Here is a 21,437-nt window from a genome sequence, read left to right on the forward strand (position 1 = left end):
AGACAGACAGACAGACAGACAGACAGACAGACAGACAGACAGACAGATAGATAGATAGATAGATAGATAGATAGATAGATAGATAGATAGATAGATAGATAGATAGATAGATAGATAGATCTATGTGAATACGAGCTCTTACCATTCTATGGTCACTGCATCGGAACTTGCCAACTGCTTCTACATTCTGTACAGTGCCTGGTTGTACACACAGAATGAAGTCTATATACCATTTCATTTTTAGTTTCGCCATTAAGACTTCACCACGTGCGCTTAAGGTTAGCTCGTTTTCTGAATAAGGTATTCAAGATCCATAATGTATTACGTTCTGCGAACTCTACTAATAACACCCCTCTGGCGTTTCTAGAGCCGATGCCATATTCCTCCACTGCATGGTCTACGGCCTGTTTCTTGCCTTCTTTGACATTAAGGTCGCCCATCATAATGGTATACTGTGTCTTTATAATTGGCTGACTCAACGTCTTCATAGAAGCGTTCTATCGAATGATCATCGTGGCTCGATGTAGGCGCATAGGCTTATACCACCTTCATCTTGTACCTTTTGTTAAACTTAATTACAATACTTGCCACTATCTCACTGATGCTATAGTATTTCTCTATGTTGGCAGAGATATTCCCCTCCCCCCCCCCCCCCTATTTATCGTCTGTCAACTAATCCACGGTAGCACAGGACGTCTTCAGCACTGTGTAAGTCTCACGTGTCCTCCTAACTTCGCTGAACCCTATTATAACCTGCTTAACACCCTCTAATTCTTCGAACAGCACAGCTAGACTAGCCTCACTAGATAGCATTCTAGCGTTAAACGTAGCAAAGTTCAGATTACAATGGCGGCCTGTCCAAACCCACGGGAGGGGGGGGGAAGTGATTATAAATGAAAAGAATAGTGAGCCACGTAACTGTCTCTCAGGTGGAGGACACCTCAACAGTAGCTCACGAGGGATGGGGGTAGAGGAGAGATTAAAAGGATAGGATTGAAGGTAGAGAGATAAAAAGAGAGGAAGGAGAGAGCGAGGCGCAGGGACAGCGAACGACGGAAGTAAGGAGAAGACAGGAAAGATGGACACGGTCGCAGGAGTCCGAGGACGGGGCACCACTGGCGAGAACTCTTGTCGTCGACAGGAGGTGGCGTAGGACCAACCCAGTCGGCCAGAGCTGCACTGTCGTCGGAGATCGCGAGGGCACGACCGGTCGGCACGGAATCCAGCGAGCGAGTCCCCGAACCCAGAGATTCTTAGCACCACCCACTGCGTCGCATGTCTAACCACCACCTCGGACAGTTGCTTCGCTGCCGCTGGGGACTGAGGGACGAGGGTTAATAGGTGCGCTGACATGGGAGGTAGTAGCCAAGTAATGCATCAGGGTGGCCAATCCTGCCCTGTTAAGGCAGTGTATAACCGGGAGGTGGTCGCTAGGGAAACCGTACGCCAACCCCCCCCCCCCCCCCCCATTTTTTTTTCTTTCTTTAGACAATTACTTCATCGCACGTTTTAAGTAAATATCCGACCTGGAATGGTCCGGCATCAGCAGTAACTACTTTCCTTGTGCCAATGTAAATAGCACGCACACTGAAAACCAAATGTTTTGATTTTTGGCTAAGCAAGTATTCCAGAATTCCCGATGAAATTCACCAGGAAGGTGATGTGTCTGTACAAGAACACGAACCAACCGAAACACGCAAAATGTAATTGACGTCACGGAAATAGCTAAATGTGTGTGAGTGTGAGTGGAACGTCTACCCAAATTCTGGTTAGGTGGGGCTGCGATGGCTGTAGATAAAGGTTTCATTTATTATAGTAATGCGACCGACTTAAAAACCTGCCTTTGGCTGTGGCAATGGCGCTGTTTTTCGGGAGATTCATGGCATTGCCTGTACAGTCGCGAAGGCTATGTTTGGTAGTATCCCGGGCAAACCGGGAGAATTGGCAATTACGCGTATTGCGTTCGCAGCGCCGCCAACGATCTGGCGCATTTTGCGGTGTGCGACTGTGCACGAAGCTTGCGCACTTTTCCTTATCGGTATGAGAAGAAACATTGAATTCGTGTTTAATCAACGCTTATTTGCAAAGGAACGCTAGAAGAGGAATGTATCGGAATGGCTAGAGGTACTTTTCCCCTTGAGCCTTTAGGGTTATGAACACGATTCGCACTGCCAACTGCGTTTAGCCACTGCCGCACCTGAAATGTAATTTCAGTGTTGTGCCCCTCATATTGTCACGCGGGTTTCTTCTTTTTTTCATTTTTTATGTTTCAGCTTTCACTCTCTCTCAACACACACAGCGACACTCAGCACAGGTTGCGTCGCGATGTTCGGAAAGCTTCCAGGTTCTTCGAGCATGGCTGCGTTTGATTGTTGGACAGCACGTATAGACAGTCTACGCAGACTGCTTAGAAGACAGCACCGAGCCCATGCTGTCCGAGAATCGGAACACTTCTGGACGGCTTTCACGCGACGATGCGCCACCTCGCGGCGAGAAGAAAAAGCTAAAACAAACAAACAAACGTAACAGTTGTATTTTCTGGCTTATATCATGTTGAAATAAAAAAAAATAAACTTTACTCACATTGAGCGTCTCGGGAAGCGTCTGCTTGTGTGCAGACGACCGATTCGGCGAGAGTTGATATATCTTAGCAATTCACCGAACCGTCATATTGTTTATGCAGCAAAGTAGCCTGCATCGCACTTGTCTACGATGCGGTCTTCTCGGCCGGAGCTGTCTATTTTGCCGGCCACGTGAAAACTGGAATGTGACTTAAGATGGCCGCCGTCCATTTGGCTGTGTATTTAGCCGTCTACGATGAGTATTGGAATACACCCATTATTTTGTTAAGATTACGCGCAGAGAAAAATTCCAAGTTTATTCACGAGCTCGCGCGAGCTCCAGCGATAACGCTGGAAACATCGACGTGCGATGTATGTAAAAAAAAAAATCTCGTTCCAGCGATGACCAGCTTATCGGCGACCGACGCTCCGTTCGCCAATATCAGAGTATACGGCGCGGATTACTCGCTGTAATTTTGCTCTCCGTTTACCTGCGCAGCACAGGTTCGGCCAAGTTAAGAGCTGAACCTTGAAGAAGCCGACGGCTGCCCTCGTTCACGTCGTGACAATATCGTTCACGACTGTATGCGTGCGAACTGTGGCGGCGACGATCTCCAGAACGCCCTGCAGTGCCCGCGCTAGAATTATCATTAATTGGCACATCCATCACGAGCATGCGCAGAGTGCCGACGGTACAATGACCGCGATCTCCCTGTGGTCGCCTTGTTTTTATTGCCACTTTTTACAGCTTCGAAATGCCGCGCATCCCCGCCACGGTGGTCTAGTGGCTAAGGTACTCGGCTGCTGACCCGCAAGTCGCGGGTTCGAATCCCGGCTGCGGCGGCTGCATTTCCGATGGAGGCGGAAATGTTGCAGGCCCGTGTGCTCAGATTTGGGTGCACGTTAAAGAACCCCGGGTGGTCGAAATTTCCGGAGCCCTCCACTACGGCGTCTCTCACAATCATACGGTGGTTTTGGGACGTTAAACCCCACACATCAATCAATCAAATGCCGCGCGCGTATGACGAACATCGGCGAGAGGTGACGACACAAGCGTTCATCACACCGGCACGTCACGTGCTTCACGGCGTGGATATAACGCAAATGATATGCTGCTATAGCGCCGTGAAACCGCCGCCAATCGTTTCATTACAATGACGTATGTGTCAGAATGCAAGTGCATGCGTGATAACTGCGCCACAGTGAACGACATGTCATCCCGCGGGTGAACGTGCTTCGTCACTACAAGTTAAACAATGCGGCGCATACATCAAGCTTTTCGCCGATTGCTTCGCATAACGTCGCCGCTCCTACATAGTGACTACGACCTATAGAGTTTTGAGTTTTTTCAATGCATTTGTCCTTCGAGCTGTGGGAGCGAATACCACAGAAGCGGCAATTCTCGACGAAGATTAATTAACATCAAAGTAATCTTTAGCGCGTTTTAGATGACGCACAGTGGGTCTTATTACGGTCAGTGCCATCATTCGAACTTTTATCGTGACGTCATTATGCAACGCAGGCCCTTTAGTGACTTCACGAGACATCCAGCTACGGGAAGCTTGTTAAAGGAACGTAAGTATTCGCAGTGCTTGACGCGACTCAGTAGCGTGGCATTTAGGCACCACGGTATTTCCAAGGAACGGCAACAGAGGGCGCACCGGTCTCGTGGTAAAACTTTCAGGGCAATGTTTGAGTCCAAGGTTATTTGAGGTGGCGTACGACTTAAAATTGACACGCTAGCGATTCGATCGATGCTTGAGAAGTTGGTGAATTAAGACATTCATCAAGCGTTGCTCGTTTTTTTTGGCTCACGCCTTCCAGCAACGCCCCTATTGATCGGATATCATTACTTCTACTGTTACTACTACCACCACTACTGCGACTACTTAGTGAACAAAATACTATAAAGTAAGCACGACTGCTAAATACACTTGACACAATTCTTCAAAAGCATAGTTTTTTTTTTACAAAAATGAACTACAGTTCACATTCGTACCAGTTAGCTGGTACATGATGTACATGTATACGCACACGTAATGTGTCTTCGAAACAGAAAAGTCAAACGGCAAAACTTCAGAGCTCTATCAAAGCCGCAAAGACACAAGGAGTACATAAGTTTATCTAAAGTATGTTGTCCACAATTTCCATGTTGGCTGCCACTCTGACCGACATAGCATAATTTTAATTAATTTCTGACGTGCTGCGAGCCAAAACTGCAATGTAATGATGAGAGACGCCGTAGAGAACGTCCTCGGAGATTCCAACCACCCGACTTTCTTCAACGGGCACTGCCATCGTACAGTATACCGGGACGGGCCTCTAACATGGTCTCCTCCATCGAAAACGGGACAGCCGCAGCTGGGATCTAAGCTGCGACTATCGGGTTAGGAGCAGAGCCCCGGAACGACTGCGACACCGAGGTGGAGGCTCTCGTTCGTGTTAGCGTTTACAGCTGTATCGAAGTCACAATTTATACTGCGACAAAAAAAAAATGTCTGGGAAGACTTAAACAACTTTATATATATATATATATATATATATATATATATATATATATATATATATATATATATATATATATATATATATATATATATATATATATAAGGGAAAGAAGTGTATACCTAAGGGATCGTTTTTCCGTGTTTTAACACAATACTAATGAGATCTAACAGACGGTAATGCTAAGGAATGTACAGGGGAAGTTAATAGAACCAATGAAATGTAAACAAGAAGAAAGAAAAGTGGATGAAAAAATAACCAGCCGTGAGCAGGAATCGAACCTACGACCTTCGAATAACGCGTTCGATGCTCTAACCACTGAGCTACCACAGCGGCCTTCCTTCCATCCACTTTTTTTGGAATTATATGTGAATCTAGAAGTAGGAGTGACAGTCAGCGCCATCTATAAGCCAAGCGACGAGTGTGAAAACACTCTTTTATGCGTATGTTTGGCGTCACGTAGCACGTGAACTTATTATGAGCGGGCAGCTGATTAATAGTCCCTCGTATACAACCTAATGACACCAAGTCTGCCAGTACGAGACCCTCGTTTAATGAAATAAGGGAAAGAAATGTATACCTAAGGGCTCGTTTTTCCGTGTTTCAAAACAATATTAATGAGATCTAATATATATATATATATATATATATATATATATATATATATATATATATATATATATATATATATATATATATATATATATATATTCAATATATATATATATTGAAAGTGAAGAACGAAGATTCCAAATATCACGCTATTCCAACAACGAGGCTTGATTTTTTGACCCGCAACGCGCAACGGCATGACGACACAGACATAATCATTAAGTCCACACTTGAACTGCGATATACGGCAGATCAGCTCGCTGAAATCATCGCTATAGACCCCACGCAGTTCCGAGAGAATCTCGGGGGAAACAATTATCGGAAGTTTAAGCCCCGTATAGCTGCATACGAACCACCCTGTCGACCCACGTCATGGTTGTTATACACTTATAACCTCTCGCAAATAGTCATGCGATTGACGTCCGCACTGTTGCCTTAACTGTTTATCAGGCAACGATCGAGCGTTATAATGACAATAAACGGAAGAGGCAGGAACTAAAGCATCCAAAAAAACGTCACAGGAACAGGCCTGTTTACACGCACCTGCATGAGTGCCAAGTCCTGCGTCATGGAAGCGGAGAGCAGAGTGGCATTATGATATGATCGAAATAGAATTACCAGCGCAAAGAAAAACACAGAAAAGTCAGGAAGGAAACACTTACACACAGCGCTGAACTCACAACTAATTTGTTATTTCGAACACAGGACCTTTTTGTAGGCACGCGTCGAAACAGAAAAAAAAAAAATTGCGACGACAGGGAAGGCGATGAGCATCGCGTGACAACTGCTTACCAAGAGGACACACAACCGAAGGTAACCACGCCGTCTGAAATTCTTACGCTCCAATTTACGCCCCCCGATATAAAAGTAGTGAAAAATTATATATACTTCATCCTAAAACCAACCGGGGCAAACACGTTAGAGGGGTACTGGCACAAAAACTTTGGCCTCGCGTTTTTCTACTGCAATGCGTTGCTGGAGGCCTGTTACTCAAGACACGACACATCTTTTGCTGCAGCACGCGACAGATAATTATTCGCAGGTCCCTGATCAACAATCAGCTTCAGTTTCGGTTTGAGAGAGTTCCAAAAACTGGGTGCAACTGTCGCCACCTAGCGTGAGCAGCAGCTCTTGACTACGCCAGCACACAGAACTGTGACGTACTTCCGCACGGTCCGCATCAAGAATTACCTTCGAATAGGAAACGAGACTGCCATGTCGCCAAACACAAAAAACTTTCTAAGCGTGCTCCACGGCCACGCACTCGCAACCAGCCGCCGAGAAACAGACTTCGGAAGCTAACGCGGCAAAAGAAAAATGGCGGCTATGACGTCATTATAACTTGTTATGACGTGAGGGAAGTAGGGGGTCACCTCGGGGTCCCCTCCGAAGGTGTCTATGGAGTCGGTCGCTCACGCAAACTTCAAAATTAATTAAAAATACCGTTCAAGCTATATTCGCTGTTGATATCTTGCAGCTGATATACGAATGTTCACGAGAATCGACCCCGCAGGCTATCTCGGCCCCGAAAGTTTGCGTCAGTACCCCTTTAAAACCAGAGGAACCTAGGCAGCGGCACACGAAAAAAAAATCTATAATGTTAAAAACAAATGAAATATAAGAACATTGTAAAGCACGGATTAAAACTATTGAAAAGGGATGCGCCGTAGGTAGCTCATTTCCTTATTTGAGAAGGAAATGGCAGGCCTGCTTACACATTTGTCCCCCAGCCTCTGAATTTCGGCTGCCTTTAAAATCTCTCTAATAATTTGTTCGCCATGCCTGGCTAGGACAGTGCTACCCTCAAAATGCGGCCGAGCATGCAGCCACAATCTCGGCAGTGCATCGCACTGCCGAGATTCATTGTCAACCACAATCTCGGCAGTGCATCGCACTGCCGAGATTGTGGTTGACAATGATCGACAAGGATGAAAATGACTGCAGGCGACCGCTGACATTTTCTGCTGGTGCTCTCTAAGACGGACACCTGCCCGTTTGTCCAACATAGTGTACTCGCCGCATCGCATAAAAGTGGTGTGGAGTACACGACTCCTTGCTCGCACGTCACAAAGGGATGACCATGCTTAGTTTTGTACATGTCTTTGTTCGCGTTACCGCTCCCCCTGGGGGGTTTTCTCAATACTTTTATTCCATGTTTTACGCCTTTTTTTAACATTTAATTTTTGGTTTTTAACATGTTCGATCTTTTTTTTTTTCTTTCGTGTGCCGCTGCCTAGGCTTCCCTGGCTTTAACGTGTTTGCCCCTGTTGGTTTTAGGATCAAGTATATATAATTTTTCCTTACTTTTATATCGGGGGGCGCAAATTGGAGCGTAAGAATTTTAGACGGCGTGGTTACCTTTGGTTGTTTGTCATTTTGGCAAGCAATTGTCACGTGATGTTCATCGCCTTCCTTTTCCTCACATTTTCTTTCAGTTGTTTCGACGCGTGCCTTAAAAAAAAAAAAGCCCTACGTTCGAAATAACAATTTAGTTGCGAGTTCAGCGCTGTATGTGTGTTTCCTTCCTGAATGTTCTGTCCTGTTTTTTTTTCTGCGCTGGTAAATCTATCTTAACCATGAACCAATTCGCCCAAGCAGCAGTTTTAGCTACGATATGATCCTCGAACTAATATCATCGCAAACGTTGCACTGTTCCTTTCTTGTTCTTTTTCTGCTTAACCCTATAGGGCAGTATTTGAAGCACAGACTGCATATGTCACTGCGCTTTTAATTGCGAAAGGGTAACACATTTTCTTCCAACAATATTCGAGCGGTGTGCGTCAATGTCGGAAGAGCGCACGAAAGGGCACAAAAGAAAGTATATGCCCGAGATGTTTACATTGGTGAGAAGGAGACTTGTTTTTCCAGAAATACATTCTCGCCCCCCCCCCCCTCCCCTCATCCAGTTTTTCGTTCACGCCATTCCTTGCGTAGCAACGGAAACGTCTTTAAATGACACAGCGCAAGTGAGATGACAATGTGAAGAGTGTTAAGCTCGTCGTCGAAAGTTCAGAGGGCAGAATTTCGCGCCGAAGTTTACGCGCCAATTCTGGTGAATGTTGCAGGCTATACGGAACTCTTGCCTGTGGCTACGGCGAACACGTATACGGAACGTTCAAACTGCGGTACAAGATCACCTCGGTTAAACAGACAATGCATTGAGAAACATTAATTCAGTCAGCGACGTTATCGAACTACTCGCAAAACGCTTAGTAGTCAGCCCTGGTTTAACAGTGGTTAATTACGGTGATTTCACTGCTGACCACGCGTTTTCCGGGCGCGCGCATGCGTAGTTCACACCCGGTATTCCGCTTTACGCAAACCATTTTGCGTCCATCATTGTAGCGGACGTTACACTAAAACGCTCTATTAAGAGACGGACACAAAAAAGACTATCCACCCGGTACGGGACAGCAGTTGGCGGCCCGAGGATCAACAAAGCCCCCTGGGTTGTCGAAATAGGCGTCCTCCCCGACCGCAAACCACTCGCTATCAGTTTGCGCGCTCTTAGGCGAACACGTCACACCACCGGGCTGATGACAGGATCGCCCGGAATGCCTCTACACAAGATGTCGACGACGGAGCCAGATGGGCGAGCGTGTGAGACTTACCTGACCACTCGCACCTGCTGCTGCACGGATCTGTCGACGGAGAGTGACGACGAAACGGGGCGTAGCAACACGCACACTCACCTGGACGAGAAGAGGAACTCCTCGAGCGTCGCCGCAAGGTCCGACCACAGGTCCTTGAAGTGGGCCTCTGCGCATTTGCATGCAGCATATGAAATCCGGCGCCGCAAGCGGCTTCAATCACTTGAGCGAGCTCACACGAGAACGACTATGCACGAGTGGCAAATTCAAGGCAGCGAGGCTTTGTATCGATATCGTGGAAGCATCGAAGATGCTTACAGATCAGGGGTCTCGATGGACCAGAAGGCCCGGCCGGTCCGCAAATGTCTATCATCATTTCATTAGAAATTAAAAAAAAGAAATACGTTTACGAGCCACACACACGTGACTGGTTTCAAGCATCTCAACGGTAACACTTCTTTCCTTTTCCCCCGCCTCCCCTCTCCCTTTCTTTTTCATTTAATGAAGGAATAGTCCGAAACGTCAACGTAGTCGTTATGCAGGTACGAGTGCTGTGTTACGAACGACGCCTTCAGCTTCATCCTTTTTTTATCTCGGCTATTCATATCTCGGCCTCAAATACTTCGCGCAACAAATCGCGGTGGCGCGAGGCGGTGGCCAGAGTTGCGATGCAAGAACGGGAAATCCTTCTGACTCACCCCTCCTCTATATCCTCGCTTATATCCGCTAACGATCGCACGACGTGACCGGTCGTGCGATCCCCGCCGATACGGGGCGATGCACAGCGCTCAGCCATTGAAGCTCCCCAGAGCTGTCTAGACCTCAGGCCATCACGTTTTGAATGCTCCAGACCAGGTCCTATTCAAGCCTACCTTTCCTCAGCATGGTCTCCTCAGAGGCTTTTGACAGTACATACTTGTCCTGATTGTGGTGGGGTTAGTGACTTACCCCCGCATTCACAAACGCTCCTCGACTCGACTTCCACCCATCACTTGACAGAGTGAGCACTGCGCCACCGCTTGGCTGAAAATGACACTGCGCTACTCAAGAATCACAGAAGATTATTGCCAATATGCAGTGACTTGCCGTGCCTAGAGAAGGCGCTCCGATCGGCTTTCTCAAGTGAAGGTGAAGCGTTGAGTGAAGGGACGTTCTAGAATACGGGGGTTAGCGCGCATGCTCTGGCAGTGCCCCTCGTCCCAAGTCGGCTCACAGAAGAAAATTGGGACTCTGTCTTACGAAGTTCAGAGTTGCTACCCCAACTACGGGCTGTCCAGAGAGCCCACGATGTGGCGGTCATGCTAGGCCTCCCCGTTCCTACGTGGGAGCGGCCCGCGACGTTGCTCTAAAGGAGTAGCGTTTCTCAGGATATAATAAAGTTCTTTTTTCTGCCTGTCTGTCTGTCCCTACCTACTGGCCTGGTTGCGCATTAACCCTCTTGCGACCGTTGGCAAGTATAGTCATCACCGGATTTTTTTTTTAACGAATGACAGCTCATCACTACACTCGTCAACAAAAATGGTAGCGCGTACAACCTAATGGCGACTGCGTTCGCCGTAGTTGCGTTTCTGGGTGCCCAAGTTATCTTTGATTTTTAATAAGAGTTTATTCCTGCTCCTCCTCCTGTGCTTAGTACCTTCGTTGCATTGCCATCGCTGATACTGCGCACGCGGCATGTTTTTACACCACTAAAAAACACAAAAAACGTTATTTAATTCAAATACTAGTACTGTATTATTCAACAACAACAAAAAAGCTCGAAACGTTGTGGGGCCGCAATGTGGCGGGCGCCACCACTCTTGGAGTGAACGGACACAGTAGACACGGTCGGAACAAAACAAATGATACACGCACATTTGTTTAACTAATTTTAGAACGACGATATCGTCAGCCGAATTATTATAACACCAATCGTAATCAACCCGCTAAGACATCCTTACGCAACATTACTCAGCACGTCGCAACATAACAAACATAAGAGCACACAAAATGTGGCGTCGCCAACCAGCTGGACACTCGAAGAGCGGACGCACGAAACGAGTGCACAGGTATACACAAGAGAAGCGCGAAACAAGCGTCACAATTCTTCCTGCGTCGTGTGTCAAAACCGAGCACTCCTATCGTAAACACGGCCGCGGTAGCGAGCGAAGTGACCTTCGTCCTCTCCGAATTGCGAGTCTGACAAGCGCGCGCGCAGGACAGACCACGCTCCGTGGAGGCGGCGATTTTTAGAGCGCGCCCAAGGCGAGCCCGTCGCGCCATTTCGCTACCGATAACGAAAACTCTCTGAATTTTCGAAGCTCCGATGACCGCCAATCAGCGTATGGTGTGTATAAATGGCTTGCCGTTAGCTCTGCTGACAACGTACGTTACGTGGCGTGTTCGCTAGCGCCACGCGTTGCGAATCGAGATGTTGTTTGTTCGAATCCGCGCGATCGAGCGTGCCTTCACGTTTTTTTTGTTTTTTTTTTGCAACCTGTTTGTAGATATCTTATAACGTCATACCCGTGACAGAAATACGTCAGCGGAGCCGTGGCGAACCCCGGCATAGAACAAAACCCACGGTCAGCAGAGAAGACCCACCCAGCGCTAACTTTAGAGCAAACTTATTAATTGCTGGGGTTGCAGATACCAGATGCATGACATGATTACGGAAGACGCCGTAACGGAGGGCTCCGGGAATTTCGACCTCCTGGTGTTTGTTACCGTGCAATGACATCGCACACAGTACACGGGCCTCTACTATTCCGTCTTCATAGAAACGAGACCACCGCGGCCGGGATTCGAACGCGCGACCTTAGGGTCAACAGCTGAGCGCCGTAACCACTGTTTCAACATGGCAAACTCAGCTAGATTTATCGAGCCACTGAATCTGTTTATACACCGTCACGACAAGCTTAGAAAGCTATAGCAAGCAGACAGATCCCAATGCCGTCCCGCCAGAGCACTAAACGGCAACAAAACAAGTTCGTTGCGCGTGCAGACCACGTGGTGTAGCCTTGCCACACGGAAGCGATAGACAGGGCAAACCACATTTCAGCTTCAGCGTGATAGCGGGGCGTTAATGGAATGGCGTTACCGTGCCGCAAACGTTCGTTGCGGACGGCGCGTTTAAGTTTGGCGGGGCAGAGTTTACGTGCCCAAAACTGGGTAGGTGGCGCCACCTAACGGAGGGTGACTGCGTTAGAGAAAATTGAGAAGATAGAACGCTCGTCTGCTTCACCTCCACACCCAGCAATGTAACTACTGTTTATAGCAGTTGCAGTCTGGCGTTCACCCAACCTGATGAACGCCAGACTCTGGCTGAAACATCCAAATAAAACACGTTGTCTGTCACTGCTCACGGAAGATCTATTTGACTACTGGGAACGCTACGGCCAAATCACTCCACCACCATGCCCCCCCCCCCCCCCTCTCTCTCTCTCTTTATATATATATATATATATATATATATATATATATATATATATATATATATATATATATATATATATATATATATATATATATATATATATAGGCTTATTTAAGGAAGAATAACTTCGGTTGCTGCAAGGATTTAAGTATGAAATATGAAAGTAGATGCGCTTTCACATAACTGTTTATTTAGCGGACGTTTCGACGGGAGTCCTGTCTTTCTAAAGGCATGCCTTGAAAAATCAAAATGACAGATCGCTTGACAGTAGTGCAACACAACAGAAACTAAAAAAAGAAAGAGCGCCATTACATTGTGCTGTATCTGCCTCGTTCTTTTGCTCTGTTACTTCGCGCTGCTTTCTTCAAGAACAAAATGCCTCATAGTCACTGCTTTTGCCACCACTCAAAGATTCCGAACGCGCGCTGGCCCAACGACCCTACTCAATAGCTCCACACTAGAGGAACAGCGAACTCTAGTCCAGCGGGCTCGGGTGGCGGCCTCGACTAATGACGTCCCGGACTAGGGATGTCAACCAGCCCGCTGGGGATAAGGGCTATCTGGCACAGCCAGCATCAATAAAGGTTTTTTCCTCCTCCCATCACCATATAGCCCCTTTTAACTGTGCCATGATAATTATTTATATTTTTTCGTGTCCTTCAAGCACACGCCGCGACGGCACCGTGAAAGTCGGCCGGCCGTGGTGGTCAAGTGGCTATATAATGTATACTCCCATCACCATATAGCCCCTTTTAACTGTGCCATGATAATTATTTATATTTTTTTCGTGTCCTTCAAGCAGACGCCGCGACGGCACCGTGAAAGTCGGCCGGCCGGGGTGGTCAAGTGGCTATTTAATGTAAGGCTGGCTCACAGGTCATGGGATCGAATTCCGGCTGCGGCGGCTGCATTTCCGATGGAGGCGAAAATGTTTGTAGGCCCATGTGCTCAGATTCAGGTGCACGTTAAAGAACCCCAGGTGGTCGAAATTCCCGGAGCCCTCCACTACGGCGTCTCTCACAATCATACGGTGGTTTCGGGACGTATCACCACCACAACTCCACGTATCAAATCACCGCGAAAGCCGTCGAAACATAACACGCCGGTAACAGAGCAGGTGAGCGAAAACTGACCATTGTTGTGCGCGATTGGCAAGCCGACGCGTAGCACGGTGAGCAGTGACGTCACGGCCAGCTTCCACGTTGATTGGCTCGGGCAGTTGTACTTCATGGACAGAGGCACGTGTAGAGTCTGCACCACAGGAGAGGGAAAAAAAAAACGAAAAATAAAACGTAAATACACGTCACGCAGATGCAACTTATGCTGTTTATGTATATGCGAGAGCACTGCGGGATTAAGATTCATTTGAGCAAGTTGCTGTGGTAACAGGGGATTCACCGATACACCAGCGGAAATGAGTCAACACCGTCGTTTAACCAGTAAAGCTCGCCATTGTTCTATCTATCTATCTATCTATCTATCTATCTGTCTGTCTGTCTGTCTGTCTGTCTGTCTGTCTGTCTGTCTGTCTGTCTGTCTGTCTGTCTGTCTGTCTGTCTGTCTGTCTGTCTGCCTGCCAGCCTGCCAGCCTGCCTGCCTGCCTGCCTGTCTGTCTGTCTGTCTGTCTGTCTGTCCATCCTTCCGTCATCCGCTTATCAAAACATCTCGGACTATGCTAGCGCCACTTAGTGAACAGTTCGCGTACTAAGGGTGGCTACGACAGACAACGACGGCTGACAAGCCTACGCTTTAAGGCTCTTGGCAACTATAGGAGTGTCGTACCGCTTGGGAATGCGTTGAATATATTTACAATACAGCTACCTTGAAATAGATAGTTCGGTTTCAATATCGAGAGGGTGGCTTCGCAGTGACGTGTCCACACAGTTCTGATGTCACGGGAAGACTTCATTCAACTCGCCCAGTGCTAGCAACAGCTGTCAGTTAGCCGTCAGTCGTACACGTGGATAACATAAACAACGACAAGTGAATGGTCATCTGAAGATTTCCGACTGCGATTGCTGCGATTCAGGCTGCACGCAGGACGCAGACTTCGTAAACCCAGTGAACTGCGTTGACTTGCCACGATAATGTCCGCTGCCGTGGGGCTGCACCACAATGAAATGTTTGGGTGCCTTAAGACCGCGTCAGTTCGTCTTTAAAGGGTCACTCACCACCCCGCGTTTAAAGACGAGGGAGTGACTTTCTCCTCTCCTTCATGCACACGATGCATCCTCCTCGCCCCTTATAGTTCTTGAAGTCACGTGAACAATATCAGCACTAAGCGCCAGAGCCTATCAAGACTCGCGCTTCCCGGCTGCACGCTGTTATCGCCGACTGCGCAGTTGTTAACACTGTCGCGAGAGCAAGGTTTCCAGCTCCAGTATCTTCTCAGGAAATTTGTGCAAAACCAAATCCTCTGCTTCTTTTTTAAGACTTTCTTTGTACTCTTCTACCCTTGGGTTAGTTTCTCTGGCCATTACAGAGCTTCGGCTTTTGACTTTAATGGAATGTGGGATAAATCGTGTTTTCCAGCCTGGGACAGGCGCCTACACGCTGCATTTACGGCTTACAAACGGAGCAGTCAAGGTCGCCCCCGTTCGGGATTAGAAGGGGAAAGCTTACTAGGAAAAGCGTCTAACAAGAGGCAGGTCCGGCGCCACCGTCTGAGTCTAAGCCATTGTTAACAGGCACGCGTGTGATTGAGAATGACATGGGGACGCGACCACTTAGCCTGACCGAGACATAGTGGCGGCAGGTAAACGACCATATTCTCTCGCACTGTTGTTAGGATGTCGGGGCGCCTCGCTGTCGCATGTACACCTGGTAAGCAATGGTGTACCCATCGCTCTTAAGGACGCTTCTAGAAAGCAACAGTTAATGAAAGAACTTACGGGGCCCGAGCGTGGGAACGGCCGCCGACGATAGTCGGCCGAAGGAGGCGGCACGGCCTGGTATGGGAGAGAGTGTCCCGTTCGGAGAACTTATCCCTTTGCGTGTTTCATTTGGTAAGGAGGTTTTTACAACTGTAGTGCCTTTTATGAAAGTGTTTCTGTGATTGGTTGAGATGCTGGGAGTCCGAACATGTGATTGGTTTTTGTGAAGACTCTTTGTTCGACCAAGGGTTAAAAAGAGGATGTTTGAACTTGAAAAGTGAGCGGAGCGGAGTCGGGGGAAACATCGGATCTCACCACGGGAGACCAGGCCATGCAGGCCGAGGGGTATGTCACCATTTTCTATGTTTTGTCTTTGTGACCCAATGCATTTTGTAAATTGAAGTTGTGTTAGCTAAATAAACCCCCAATGAGTGCTCCCGGAAATCATCGTGTTGACGTCTCATCGATTGCCTCCGCGGAGTTTCACCCACACTTATTCGTCTCCCTGGTCGTCCGATGCGCCTAACTTTGAACAACCCCGACGTTTCGCTACAACACACACAAAAAAATGAAGTTTGATGGGATTATTGTGCCCCACATTCATGCGAGACAAAGAAGAACGGCTGGGCGGCTTCATGGCAAAGCAGTGCAGGAGACAAATTAGATGTCATATTTCGCGTATATCAACGAATCGCGAGCATGTACGCTGTAGACGTCACGGGGACTACTGTCTACGTCACAGTAGTGCGTTAGGGAGGACGAGAAATAGGGAGGAAAGTGACTATGAATGAAAAGAAAAGTGGGCCCCGTATCTGTCTCTCAGGGGGAGGACACCTCAACAGTAGCTCACGAGGCATGGGGGTAGAGAAGGAAAAAAAAAGGGATAGGATTAAAAGATAGACAGAAAGAGAAGAAGGAGAGAGCGAGACGCAGGGACAGGAAGCGACGGAAGTAAGGAGAAGACAGGAAAGATGGACACGGTTGCAGGAGTCCGAAGACGGGGCACCACTGGCGAGAGCTCTTGTCGGCGACAGGAGATGGCGTAGGGCTAATCCAGTCGGCCAGAGCTGCGCTGTCGTCGGAGATCGCGGCCCCGCCGCGGTGGTCTAGTGGCTAAGGTACTCGGCTGCTGATCCGCAGGTCGCGGGTTCAAATCCCGGCTGCGGCGGCTGCATTTCCGATGGAGGCGGAAATGTTGTAGGCCCGTGTGCTCAGATTTGGGTGCACGCTAAAGAACCCCAGGTGGTCGAAATTTCCGGAGCCCTCCACTACGGCGTCTCTCATAATCATATGGTGGTTTTGGGACGTTAAACCCCACATATCCATCAATCGGAGATCGCGAGGGCACAACCGGTCGGCACGGAATCCAGCGAGCGGGAAAGTATATTGCGCTCTTTTTTGTATTTTGGGAGCCTGATGAGTGGGCCCTTTAAGGGAATTTCCGGTGGTCAAAATCAACCCGCAGTTCGCCACTACGTCCCTGCCTCACAATCGCGCACGCCTTTAAAAAAAACAAATGAAATAATGAGATATAGATGGCGTCGGGAGGATTGCGTCACCTCCGCCGCCTGCAATGCAACCTGAGCCGTGCCCCCACGTCAAGCTCACTTCCTGGCGTGCACGGAAGGAACGATCTAGTTAGCCGCTCCCCGGCAGCTTCCAACGATAAGTGACACACCCGTTACATATAACGCCCGTCGCACGTGCGCTTGCAATAGAGATACGCACCCATATGCATATCTAAGAGGATGACGACAAACGCGGAACTTGCAACGTGCCCTTGCGGTAAGCTAGCAGCAAGGCACTGAACGTACACCGCAGTTGCGCACGTAGGCACCAGGAAACAGAAAGAAGAGAAAGGAAGACCATGTGCCAACTGTGTACGTGACGGTGTCGAGTGGATTGAGATCGAATAGACGAAACTGTAGAAGGGTTGGCTAATGATTATCGATGTAACACGTCGCTAACATCGGCGATAATTTTCTAGTCTCGCATGGTCTGGCTTAACTTTGTGTCCCACTCTGGTACATCCAACTGGCGTACACTAAGGGCATCTGTGCTTCTGCGCAGTACGACAAGTTGCAACACCGATTGGCAGCTTTAAAATTGATGGTCATTGAGGCTCGCGCTGACAAGCTTCCAAAACCTAGAAGCTGATATCAGAAGACTGTTATCACAACAGCAAATTCACGGACTTCAGGGGGTCATCACATACGTATGCGCACGCACGTGTACATAGCAAAGACACAATGACTGCGCGTTATGCAATCCGACATTGATGTGTCGACGACAGTCGAGAAAGGCCTACGTATTCTCTGATTAATGCGTTCACAGAAGCACTTCACAACTCGGCAGTCATTCATATCTTGTCGACGCCATATTGCCATCAACGTGTGTGTGTGTGGATAGATAGATAGATAGATAGATAGATAGATAGATAGATAGATAGATAGATAGATAGATAGATTCTAATGTGACTTTGGCTAGCGACGGACGGACGGAAGGACGGACAGACAGACAGACAGACAGACAGATAGATAGATAGATAGATAGATAGATAGATAGATAGATAGATAGATAGATTCTAATGTGACTTTGGCTAGCCACGTAAAGTTCCTTATTTAAAAAAAAATGTTTCACTAGCGTTCTACTTGCGCTAGCTGTCGCAGGATGCCGCCACCAGTGTAGCAACTACCACCCTCCCTTACGGTAACTGGGTGATCCGCAAAATGTAATACGTTTACAGACAGTGTAATCTTCCCATATGCAGTCACCTTCGCGGGTACGCGATCGCGGTAAATATGAATGCAACATGATTAGGAGGGACGCTCTGGCAATACACTATAGCGTGCGAGGTATCGAGGAAACCTACCCCACTTTCTCGCACAATACACCAGCACTTTTGATTCATATTGGATATCAAAGCAGTCGAAGGTAATCAGGGGTGGTAATAAAGCATTTCTTTCGCTTTTACCAATCGCCTTCTTTGTCCGCTTTCCGTGCCAGTGCTTTTTTTTTTTTTTTTTTTGAAGACAACATCAGATCGTCTGCACTTTGCAACTTCGATTTCCCTGCGATAAGAGCTGCGCGGTAGTTGAGTGCTCGACGAACGACCGAAACGCCAAGCCAGCAATGAGCCAGATAACGGCGCATCGTCTGGCAAACCACCAAAGCTTACGTGCGACACGGAGAAGCGACATTGGCTGCTGTGTACAACCCCCACAAAGGGTCGCACCCTTCTTCGCAGGTCAAATCTACGGTATTTCATGACGGAACCAGTACACGATAGTACGGCAATAGAATGAAACCCTTCTTAGAGGAGGTCGAATCTAAAGCATGATGTGGCGATACTAGAATAGAACTACAATAGTACAGATCGTGTCTCCATTACGATAAGATCGCAATAAGATAGTGCCTTCTCCATAGAACAGGTATTGATTGATATGTGGGGGTTAACGTTTCAAAATCACCATATGATTATGAGAGATGCCGTAGTGGGGGGCTCCGATAATTTCGACCACCTGGGGATAGAACAGATATAGTGTGTACAATACCATAGGATGGTATTAGGATACGATGGTGTGGCAATGGGAGGTCCTTCGTCACAGCATAAACAGCGTCTAACATACGACATGATGAATACAAGAAGTGGCATGATTGCAACAGCACGAAATCCCACTTGGCAGGTCAGAACACATATTTGCATATGATTGCATACGATTGGATGGAGCGATAGGCGGTTAGGTGAGCCGGCAGCACGGTGGATTAGCAGCAACACAGTGAGATGGTGATACATCTTTCATGCAACAAGAGAAACATTGCGTAAGTGCTCGAAAGGTATCGAGATGGAGCAAGCTCAGTCTAATTATCACGTTTTCCTTGATCTACTAGCACCTTCGAAAGGAGTTTCTTCGTCTCACGTTTGATTTTCTGTTCGTGCGTTGTCAGTTCACGCTGCTCAATTATGCCGAATCATATGTACGGATTGGAACAGTGTGCTGTCTTCCGCGGGGTCTTTAGCACCCACTTTGGGTAACGAGGTGATTCAAGCCGCAAAACCGGTTTCTAAACAATTTAACCCAACGCTTAAAAACTTACAAAGCCAGTACTGTCAAACGCTGGCTGTCCGAATTCGTAACCGCAGGACCGTCCAATTTCAACGACCGAATTGCGAGCCATGTTTTACCTCAAGGCTACCTGTCAACACCGGCCCAAAAATTACCCTGACACAATTCCACGTATGCGCAGGTACGGAGGCGAGACAGCTGTATAACCCCCCACCTAGAGAACAGGTAAGCTTCCTTATAAAGGTCGAAACTTTTTTTTTTCTTTTTAAACATTTATTCGATAGGCGTACTTTTTTTCTTTCGTGAGACAACCTACCAGAAACATTTAAAACGAAAGACGCCAACGGTTTCCTGCCAATCTCCTCTGCCCTGCAGGGAAGCAACGCACCGAAGGAGGAGCTAAGCATCCAGTCCCCGCCCACCCTTTTCATAGAAGTGTGGCAGCCTGGGCTAGTTGGTATGGCACGGCGATAGTTATAGCGCGAGAACAAAACGAAGACACAGAGACAAGAAGGTTATAGCGCGAGAACAAAACGACGACACAGAGACAAGAAGGTTATAGCGCGAGAACAAAACGACGACACAGAGACAAGAAGGACACGACGATAGTTATAGCGCGAGAACAAAACGACGACACAGAGACGAGAGGTGTCCTTCGTGTCCTCCTTGTCTCTGTGTCGTCGTTTTGTTCTCGCGCTATAACTATCGTCCCGCCCTTTTTCAATTATGCAACGCGGGAGCACCAAAAAAGCAACCTGACCACGCTGCCGGCCGTCATCAACAGCAGCCTCTGCCTTGCGCAACAGTTAGCAAAGCGGCGGGATTTCCCCCTTTCCTCCGGCTTCTAAAGACACATCACGCGTTCGTGTAACAGCTCCTGCCTCATTGCTTATAGAGCGAGCGCTGTCACCAAAGCGACGGGCAAGCATTCTCCCCCGTTCCTGTTAGCGTACACACACTTCCTATCTCGGGGCGCCCCGTCCGAAATCGGGCTGCAATGCGCGACGGCGCCGCACGTATACGCAGCCGGGTTTGCAACCAACAGAGAGGGCTTGCTTGCGTGCATCTCCCGCCTCGTCAGCGTCGGGAACGGAACGCTAATCACGAAGGCAACGACGTATTCCGCGATGGCCACTCGTGCCGAGGTCACCGTGTTCGTCGGTTAGAAAAAAAAAAAAACAAAAACAAAACGGGGTCACATATCGTAGCCGGACCCCCGTGAATAAGTGTTGGGGTTTTACGCTCCGAAATTACGATATGATTACGAGGAACGCCGTATAACGAAAGGCTCCGGAAATTGCGACTCCCTAATAATACCATTGAAGAAGGTGTCAGAAAATACAATGTTTAGGCGGGGTATTCGATTGATTTGTGGGGTTTAACGTCCCAAAACCACCATATGATTATGAGAGACGCCGTAGTGGAGGACTCCGGAAATTTTGACCACCTGGGATTCTTTAACGTGCACCCAAATCTGAGCACACGGGCCTACAACATTTCCGCCTCCATCGGAAATGCAGGCGGGGTATTCCTAAAGCACCCCTGAAGGAGTGTTTCGGATGAACACTACTTAGACGGTATGGCCTGAAGGTACGGTCCAGAGAATCATTTCAAAAGTACACCCTTAAGAGGGAGTTGCTTTTAGTCCTAAACCCCAAAGAGAATGCCTAAAAGTCTTATCTCAAAAACATATCATTTAAAAGAAATGCCCCATTGACATAGCCAAGGAGGATGGGCTTGAACAAATGCAATACACTAAACAAAAACTTGCTGGAAACATCTGCCTCCATAGCGGAATGCTAGCGTGGATCCAT

At 47.9% G+C, this 21,437-nt stretch overlaps 1 protein-coding gene across 1 annotated transcript in view; it reads right to left on the reverse strand.

The window, feature by feature from the left end:
* LOC142771570 (protein MON2 homolog) overlaps positions 1–21,437 on the reverse strand; it is a 255,067-nt gene that overhangs the window by 36,041 nt on the left and 197,589 nt on the right. Inside the window, exons 26-27 of the mRNA XM_075873229.1 lie at positions 13,817–13,934; positions 9,371–9,437 (exon numbers count right to left, since the gene is read on the reverse strand). Coding sequence (XP_075729344.1) covers positions 9,371–9,437; positions 13,817–13,934 — 185 coding nt within the window. The remainder of the gene's footprint in view (positions 1–9,370; positions 9,438–13,816; positions 13,935–21,437) is intronic.

This window comes from Rhipicephalus microplus, chromosome 9 (genome assembly GCF_043290135.1).
Source record: "Rhipicephalus microplus isolate Deutch F79 chromosome 9, USDA_Rmic, whole genome shotgun sequence".
Taxonomy (NCBI): Eukaryota; Metazoa; Arthropoda; class Arachnida; order Ixodida; family Ixodidae; genus Rhipicephalus; species Rhipicephalus microplus.